This window comes from Gadus chalcogrammus, unplaced genomic scaffold, assembly GCF_026213295.1.
Source record: "Gadus chalcogrammus isolate NIFS_2021 unplaced genomic scaffold, NIFS_Gcha_1.0 GACHA080, whole genome shotgun sequence".
Taxonomy (NCBI): Eukaryota; Metazoa; Chordata; class Actinopteri; order Gadiformes; family Gadidae; genus Gadus; species Gadus chalcogrammus.
In genome coordinates this window covers 39,196-48,393 of record NW_026613515.1, presented here as the reverse complement: position 1 = coordinate 48,393, position 9,198 = coordinate 39,196, and the positions used below count along the sequence as shown (strand labels likewise).

Sequence of the window (9,198 nt, the reverse complement as noted above, 5' to 3'; positions counted from 1 at the left end):
TGGAGCCCACAGGTTGCAGGCAGCATTGCAGAACTGTTGCACACATCGACAAACAGTCGTTGTGCTCACACCGAAAAGATGGCCAATCTTTTCCTGTATTCACCGTTGGTTGCCAGCTTCTACAGTTTGATGGCAACCATTTTCTTCAGGGGGACACACAGGCGAAAGTTTGTGTCCTGCCTCTGCAGCGCTGGACGCATCTTGTTGCAGAGGTACATGAATGTTTCTTCTGACATCCGGAAGTTATCCACCCACTGTCTGTTGGTGAATTCTGGGACAATCGATTCCCACCAGGTACTGGCTCGGCTGAAAGACCAAACTGTTGGCCTGCGTCTGTGAATGTGCAACTGCTGAAGCATCTGAAAGACACAAATAGCAAACATAATTTAAGACACAAAAGTATTGCTTGTGTTGCAGAGGTGTATTGAAACTATAAGTAATAACTAATGAAATTACTTATAAGGAGGTGGGGTTACCGAAGTTATATAGTTTGAGGGTCCGTGTACTTTGCGGCCAATGGATTTTCGTTTTGAAATGAGAAAACCAAAATCGGGAAACGAGCTGTTTCCCGATTACCATATAGAGATAGGAAAACAAAAATCCGAAAATGACCCATTTTCCGAATTTTGTTTTGATAATAGAAAACGGAAAACGGTAAAACGACCAGTTATCTGATTTTCTTTGATGTGCTTAAACATTGACATCGGGAATTAAAATACTGCGTGGAAATCTTCTTTCTCAATTTTGCGAAGATTTTGTGTTGTGACCCGGAAGTTCCTCTCACAAGCTTAACCGTTACATTGCATGGAATGGAAATGGAGAGCTTCATATTGTTTCGCGGACCCAAACGGCTGACTATGAAGCAAGAGGACATGTCTGCAGACAAAATTTGCAGGATTTTTCAGGTGATGTTACTTTTCAACTTATAATTGACACTTTTATCCATTGCAAAAAAAATGCTCACACAGTTCACAGCGCCTTAGCTTGGTGGCATGTCATTCTACGACAGGTAGAATGAGTTAATGTTAGCATAGCCGTGGCTATTTTTTGAGCGCAAAATAGTTTTTTGACTTCCCACATGCAATTTTACAAACGGTAACATTAACATTTTGATTTTAACAATAACTCATTTGTTGGAGAGACTAGTGATGTACTAGTAGTGGTAATAATACTAGTTGACATGACATAACTGTTTAGGGATGTTCTCTCAACTAGATTGATTAGTTAGCATAGTTCGCTAAATATCTAACTGCCAGGGCTCGCAAATATCTAGCCACTCCTTCATCCACAATGCCGTGTGAAAGACGTTGTTGTCACTTGTCAGTCACAGGACACATGGTGCTAAAGAAGCCGTCAGCTTTACTATCAGGGAATGTGAACAAGGTAGTTTGCCACACCAGCTGGCGAAAGGAAGACTATATTGTGTCATGGTGTGGTCAATGGTTGTTTGACAATAAAGAGACATTTTCAACCATCCACTGGCTAAGAAGCCCAAATCATTTCTGTTTGATTTGAAAAGATAAGAAACATTTGTATTCAACCAAACAATAGCTAAAAAGCCCGAATTCTTTTTGGGATGATGATATATTAATGTTCCATATGGAAAAGCAAAGAGAACTGCTAAAGACTTGGCGCTCTGAGATTCTTCTGAACAAACTTCTGAAGAGTGCGTTACAAATAAAATGAATTATTATTAAAGAACTGCTGAGTTGCAGCACCATTGTTTTAGTTTTTCATTAATGAAAAAAGAAAACATGTTAAATGTATATATCCGTCTTTTGTCATGATTAATATACAGAGAAAATCGGTAATATGTGATAAATCATGATTAATCCACAGATTAATCCACACTTTTTTTTTTTATCATTTCACAGCCCTAATGTATATATGAATTGTTTTAAGTATGTTGACCTGTGATGTATATTTGTTATGGAAACACGGGATTAGTAGTATTTGTACTATTTAATTACAATGTTTTTTAATCCTTTATGGTATTTTTCATTTAATTCTATTAAACAGGTCAGTTGCAGCAGTCTTTATATCACGGACGACTCCAACACGGCAATATTTCCAGAGCCAGCAGGCCATTTTTCAATAATTAATCTGACTAATCGCAGTCATTATGAGGTCCACGGCGATGCAGAGCACCTTCCACCCGCTGCTGGTGCCCCTGCTTTTGGGTTCATGCGCCGACCCTCACCGGCTTCTGCTTCTGCCACATCTTTTTCTGCGTCTGGTTTTTCCACTGAAACACCACCACCACCACCACGAGCTGGAACTCCACGAGCTAGTGGAGCTAGCTTGTTCCAGGGAAGATCATTCCAAAGGTTACTTGTTAAATATGTAACTTGTTAAATATGTAACTGATCTCTGCTGCTAAAATCTCGTCCTATAATATATAAATATCATTTTAGGCCCATAGGTGTGATTTTAAGACGGTCTGATTTATCCCCAGGTCAATCCATCTGGCAGAAATTGTTAATGAGAAACTCAGTCCTTCCAGGACAGTAGTTGTGCGCTTTTTGGAAGCTGAGGCCTGCGTTGAACGAATTTCGGCCAAAGTTCAAGATGCCGTGGGCTCTGATGAGCCTATTACCTTGACGGACACCCAAGGAAACGAAATAATGGACTCTGAGGGCACAAGAAGTAAGTTGTATGATCAGAAACTTGCTTCTAATTTGTGGTTTCTAATAAACCTTAATGTTGATTTTAAAGGAGTCATTGATTGCAAAAAACAAATTTACCTTGTCACAGTTGATTAACGACAGTTCAGTGGGTAAAATGTACATACAATGAACCCTTAAAGTCCATTGACACTTCTTTCATATGCAAATCTCACAATTAGAAACCGGTAGGTATGTAAAGCAGGATTTGCTAAGAAGATGTAGCTGAAAAGGTGCTGTTCTGACCCTTTGTTCATTACAACCGCAAGCTGTAGTATTATGTTGTTGCTAACGTATCCTCCCTGTTTCTATTATCGGTAGATGTGATGGTTTAGTTTATTGGCAATGTGGCTAACGTTATTTCATGTCCCTGACTGTGTTTCATTCAAATAAATAACACGTGTTTGTTTACAGCCCAACCAATGTTACATACCCTATTCGGAGACCGTAAGGAACCGTGTGAAATACCCCCAAAAAGTCAATGACCCCTTTTAAAAACAGAAGTGAAGTTAATGTTTTCTGACTTCTTAGGTTCCCAGTTCTGGAAACAGAACTCAAGAAAAATATATGCTGTGCCTGAAAGTGACTTTGTGGAGTTTCAGAATGGGAGAAGAGCTAAAACAAGGTAATACAACATTTGATCTGTAGGCAAATTCATATATGAACTAAAACTTCCTGAAGGAAATACCAGTGTAATGCAAAAGTTAAGAAAGGAAAAAGAAAGTAGAGTGGAAGAATAATTATTATTTGAACTTAATTTGGTCTGCTTTTTTGAGTGATGATCATGAATGAAGTCATTATGATTCAATTATATGACAACAATGTCTCATAGGTTGACGCTTTTACAGAGTAAACTAAGATTTATAAAATATTCAGAAAGATATTCAAACATTTGTTCATATGCACCATTTGAAAAAAATCTTTAATCCTTTCTTTTCTGTTCATACATTTAAGTCGAAGGGATGGAGATTCAAGCCTGCAGGAGGTCCTTGGACGTGTTGACCAGCTGAAGCAAGCCGCCGGGAGTCTCCAAGAGGTCACTAATTCAATCAACCAGCTGTCTCAGCTGGCCAAGTCTCAAAAGGAGGAGATAATGGCAAATGTCGGTTTGCAGCCCTTAAAGGAAGCCTTTGCATGTCTTGTGTGTAAAGGTACGTGTAAGATATGTAACAGTAGGTCATTCTACAGTACAAAACATAGCCGCCTGCCACCCTCAAGCACTGCGCTGACCAGCTGTCACGGGTGTTCATCGCCATCTTCAACATTCACTCTGCGATAAAACACACTTCTGATTGCTTAGTTAATTTCCTTCTATATTGCAACTAACAATTAAATGTTATTTTCTGCATCAATTTATAATATATATTTTTTTAACCTTGCAGCTGTAATGGCAGATCCCATGTTCGCCACATGCTGTGAATCGATAATTGGATGTCGTACCTGTGTGGAGCTGTGGTTAGTCACATCAGACCACTGCTTGAAATGCAGGGCAGGAGACTTTGAAAATAAAATACATGAAGTGAAGGGTCTCTCTGCTGCCTTGTCACTTTTCAAGGAGAGAGAAATTGATTTGATTTGATAGATAATTGTTTGTTATTGTTTGTTATGTTTACATTACTGGAACTACCTCAGTTTGTTTGTTGGATGTTATTATGGGTACATGACCAGAAAGATGTTGTTTGTTGTAATGTTTATATTGTGTGTGACCGTTTTAAAAAAAAGAAAAGAAAAAAGACAACTTCCACTTTATCATTGTTGTAATAAAATGTTATTTTTGGTATACTGCTTCTTCATTGACCATTGCAGGTCACTGTGTAACAGGTCGCACATGTCTTGAGGTGATATCAATCAGAGACCTCACTGCATTTTTAAAAGGGCCATAGTTATGGTTAACCACATTTTGGAAGAGGGATAGCAAATCAAAGAGAGAACCAAACTCAGTTTCAGTCCATTGTTGGGCTTCTTCAGAGGGGAAAGGATCACTTCCAAAAATGGATTCTCTTTTCAAGGCTGATCCCATTTCCTGCTGATACAGGTCAGCTGCAACTGCACCGACTGGCAGAAGGTCCTCAGAAAGTTTTGCAGGACACCCTTCTTTAGCCAGTTCGTTTGGTATTCCCCTTCCTGCAAGACAGTAAAGTGAGTAGTGAGATTAAAGGGGTTACACTTGTGGGGAGGTAATCATTTTGCCAATGATGTTTTGACTTGTTATTTTAGTTGTCTTTCACAGCATATTGGAGTTGACAATAATGACAGCTTCATTCAGATGGGGGTCATTCCTACAAAATTCACCCAATGTAAATGCCCTCAAATTAAAGATGAATGTCTGTGCTTTGAGCATGTATTCATTTACATTCAACTCCAAACCTGTAGAAGTCATCTAAAAAAGCAAGAACATGGTCAACGTCCAAAAAACTTGATTCTAACTAATAACATGTTTTACTAATTGAATCTGCCCCTCTACAGAAAGTACTGGATTTGCAGTGTTGCAATTTGAGCTACACATTTGTGAATCCATTTCAGATTGAACTCTACAATAGAACATCAAAATTAATTTACACTGCTTTATTAGCAAGTTATGCCTGTAATACCGCCAGTAAAATGAAATTAATCATACCTGGGATCCTGTGTGCATTCCATGCCTGTACGACATTTGTGATGCCAATCCTAGCCAGCTGGCATGTCAGGTTTGACACACAATACCTGGATGTGTTGTCCTCCATGTCCAGTTCCTCCTGGTCCACCAGCTGTACCAGAGCTGTCTTCAAAGGGTAGTTGACTCGAGCATTCACCTCCGACCACATTCTCTCTATCACATGGTTCTGTGCAGGTTATAAGGATAGTGTCAGTCTGCCTGCCCTCATTAGAAATACGCCTCAATGGCAAGAAACCAGGATTAATTTTTAACAACACATTTATTTTACCCTTGTAGAAGGTGTCTGAAGGTAGGGCTGCCTTTGAGTATTGTGTCGATGTTCTGCCAGTTTTTCCTGGATGAATAAAGCCAGATAGAATTCTTTCCCACAGTCAACTCTGACCTGGTCCCATATTCCATAGGAAAGAACAGCAGGCCTGAAGATAAATCACCGACAAACGTAAAATATACATAAACAGCATCAGTCTCTTAGCCATGGCCAGCTAAAGTGACAATTACATTTTTTTGTCAAAATTGGAATGATATCAATAATAGTAAAACTGGAAAATTAACTAAGAAACTGGAAGAGGGAAAAAGTTTTTTGTTTTTTCCAAATTAATTATTTCCATATTACAAATCTAGGTTTTAACCTTTTTTAATGTACTTGTTCAAGTCTGGGTCCTCCTAAGGAGACAACTTTGGGTTCCACCTTACAAAGTCTGTGAAGTTAATTTACCGGTACACTTCCTCATAAATCACGATGTTGTTCTTTATTGGCATGGTGGAGTGACCGACCACCTTCTTGCTGAAACCATCGATAGCCATAACATGAGTCACTCCAAACATAACAAGCTTCTCATTCTGATCTACATGCAGCTTGTGACCCATGTATTCTGCATTGTAGGGTATGGGGTTCAGATTCCGGGCACCCTAAAATATAAGAATTCCATTATAATAAAAACTCAATAATCTTTCATTCGTATGATTAGAATCTCAACACGTATGTTCTATTGAAATGTAGAAAACACAATGCTATTTGACCTTACCTGCTGTCTTGCAATGTGGTAGGGTTGATGAATACTTCTCAACACATTGCCCACTCTGCCTTCAGAAGCTTTAACCCCTTTTGCGGATAGATATCCAGTCATCATTTTTCGACCAAAAGACGATCCAGTCTGGGGGGGTGGGGGGGGGGGGGGGTGTAGGTATGATGTTTAGCATACATAATATATATACATATTATAAAACAATTGGGTTCTATCGAGTTATTAAGCCGTTTCTGATTGGACGAGAGACGTTCGATGAGTTGGAATATCCCAGGACATCCCAACTCGGACTTCCACAGCTAATAATAAATCACTCTGCGATGAAACATTCTAAAGCGCGCTGATGATAACTGTTAGTTCTTGTAATTCCAAACCAAGACGTTGACTGGAACTATTTTTTGTTGCGGAGAAACAATGGTGAAATTAACATTTTTTAAATCAATAACTTCGTGTTGAAATGTTAATTGGTTGAATATAAAATTGTTTTATAAAAGCAATATTGTACTCGTGCGAGTGGGGTAGGTAAGGGATATTGTTACCTGCTGTTACCTACGGCCGAACACCACCCGTGGGAATATCCCTTACCTACCCCACTCGCAGCCTACTATATTGCTTAAATATATATATTTAATTATAAATAGTAAATCATCTTAGTTTAAATTTAAGATTAAGACGTGCATTTTTTAAAAATACAGAAATATTTCCTGTTGATTAACAACCAACGTGTTTATGAATTAAATCCAAAAATTGCATTAGCACCAGTCAGATGCCCGACTTTGCATATAACTGTGGTCAGCTTTTTATGTAAGAGTAGCATTCCTTTGTATGCTTAACAAAAGCGGTAATCGTGAAAGGCGGATGATAAAAAAAAACCTACCTCGAGAATACCTTCAGCGACTTCAACTTCAAGTTGACTATCAGGGCAGAAGTCCCTGACAAGCCCCTGCTCAGCACACCACCTCCGCACATTCCTCTCGGAAAACCCCCGTGTAGTTCCAAACTGGGTGCATAACGCAGTGGCGATATCCCCACAGGACATTCCATTATTTCGGTGTTCTGAAATAAAACCTGCATATTCGTGCAATGCCATTTTGAGGTGCGTCTCAAGGATGTCTGGCTCCAAATTAAATACACCGCCAACTACTGATAGCTTGGCTCCAAATTAAATACACCGCGCGCCAACTACTGATAGCTTCCGGGTCACAACACAAAAATATTCGCAAAATTGAGAAAGAAGATTTCCACGCAGTATTTTAATTCCCGATGTCCATGTTTAAGCACATCAAAGAAAATCAGATAACTGGTCGTTTTACCGTTTTCCGTTTTCTATTATCAAAACAAAATTCGGAAAATGGGTCATTTTCGGATTTTTGTTTTCCTATCTCTATATGGTAATCGGGAAACAGCTCGTTTCCCGATTTTGGTTTTCTCATTTCAAAACGAAAATCCATTGGCCGCAAAGTACACGGACCTTTGAGGCAGTTGAGCTTCACATTTCTATCCATGTAACTTTATACCTGTACTCAAAAACAATTCAGTTGGAAATATTCTACTCTTTACTCGCTCATTCATCTGATTGCTAAAGCTACTTGGACAAATGCGATTTATTTACACGACAATATGGAGTTTATAATATATGGTATCGCTCCTGGTTTAAGAGAAACTTTTTGCAATTCAATGAAGGTTAGGCTGTTGAGAATCTATTACTGACCAACAAGACGATAAGTTTGTTAGCAACAGCACGTTTGATGAAGTACATTGTTACACGCGTGAATAACTTTTTTTCTTACCCGTATGCATCGTCGCCTTTGTCTGGTCAATTGGCGGCTTTTATCGGTTGCATCCTGCATCAGCGCCAAGAATTTCTTCTTTTTTTCGGCGGCTCTTGTCCTTGTCCTTGTCCTTTCAGCCTCCAAACTTTCGTCAAACAAAGCTTGCATTCGGAATTTGACTAACTGCCATGTGAAAAGAATAAAGGCCAGGAACTGTTGCTGGACGACTTCCATGATAGCTCTTGGTTAAATGTGTCGCGTTCAACTTTTACATTGCTTTTATTGAGCAGGCTACACTGTGTCGCGCTGCTATGATGTCACGATGTTTACCTGGCTGCCGTGGCGATCGACATCCGGCCTACCACAAAGGGTACCGTCGGCAGTGGAAAGGCGACCTCGGAACTGAGCTGGGCTATACAGCCCCCTCCCTACCGCACCTCTGCGATCCGATCCGTTCCGCACCCTGCAGTGGAAATGCGGCATATATGTCATATGAAAGCTGAGGCTTCACAGATTCCAATGATATAACGGTCATCACTCTATGACGAAAACTCACTGAACTAGCAGCCAAAGAAGAGCAAAATAAATAAACAAATAAAAAACGTTATACAATGTGATACTTTTGATTGGCGAATAGTGTTTTTTTACATGAATTTGGGTCCCTCGATTTGGCTGTCCCTCGACTCTATTGGCTCTACCGGTTCGATAGAGGGGTCAATCATCCAAATTGACCAATGGACACCCAAGATATCTTCCAGGGTTTGACTTGAAGGTCAGCATAATTCGCGCCAGAAGCGCCGAGAACTTTCTGAGCACTCTTCAGACACTCCGCTAGATAGAGACATACGCTCCTACTACACGCTTATTACATCGTTTGCATTTCTAGTTAGCTAGTTATTTTGTATTTTCTTGCCTTTTTCTTCTATTTGTTATTATTTTAAAATAAATAATGGCAGGCAGGAGAAAGACCTATACTTTTGCGGAGGCATTCGCTATCATTAGCGACAGTGGGGCTACTGTAGTCCCTCTTGAGTCGTCGTCTGACGTCAGTGACTTGCTGTTGCCAGAACTGGGCACGGACA

The 9,198-nt window shown here is 39.6% G+C and overlaps 1 protein-coding gene across 1 annotated transcript; it reads right to left on the bottom strand.

The window, feature by feature from the left end:
* Positions 1-502: 502 nt before the first annotated feature.
* Positions 503-7,810, bottom strand: LOC130378479 (uncharacterized). Its single transcript, XM_056585229.1, has 6 exons — positions 7,222-7,810; positions 6,345-6,473; positions 6,035-6,228; positions 5,588-5,735; positions 5,281-5,485; positions 503-4,787 (listed from the first exon to the last, which is right to left on the bottom strand). The coding sequence occupies exons 1-6, from the start codon at positions 7,432-7,434 to the stop codon at positions 4,471-4,473; spliced, it is 1,206 nt and encodes a 401-aa protein (XP_056441204.1). The 5' UTR covers positions 7,435-7,810; the 3' UTR covers positions 503-4,470.
* Positions 7,811-9,198: the final 1,388 nt, after the last annotated feature.

Excerpts from the sequence above, each read along its gene's own strand:
- LOC130378479 (XM_056585229.1), bottom strand. The coding sequence starts at position 7,434 with ATGGCATTGCACGAATATGCAGGTTTTATTTCAGAACACCGAAATAAT. Across the intron at positions 6,229-6,344 it reads ACCACATTGCAAGACAGCAG|GGTGCCCGGAATCTGAACCC; the intron begins GTAAGGTCAAAT and ends CTTATATTTTAG. Across the intron at positions 5,736-6,034 it reads ATTTATGAGGAAGTGTACCG|GCCTGCTGTTCTTTCCTATG; the intron begins GTAAATTAACTT and ends ATTTATCTTCAG.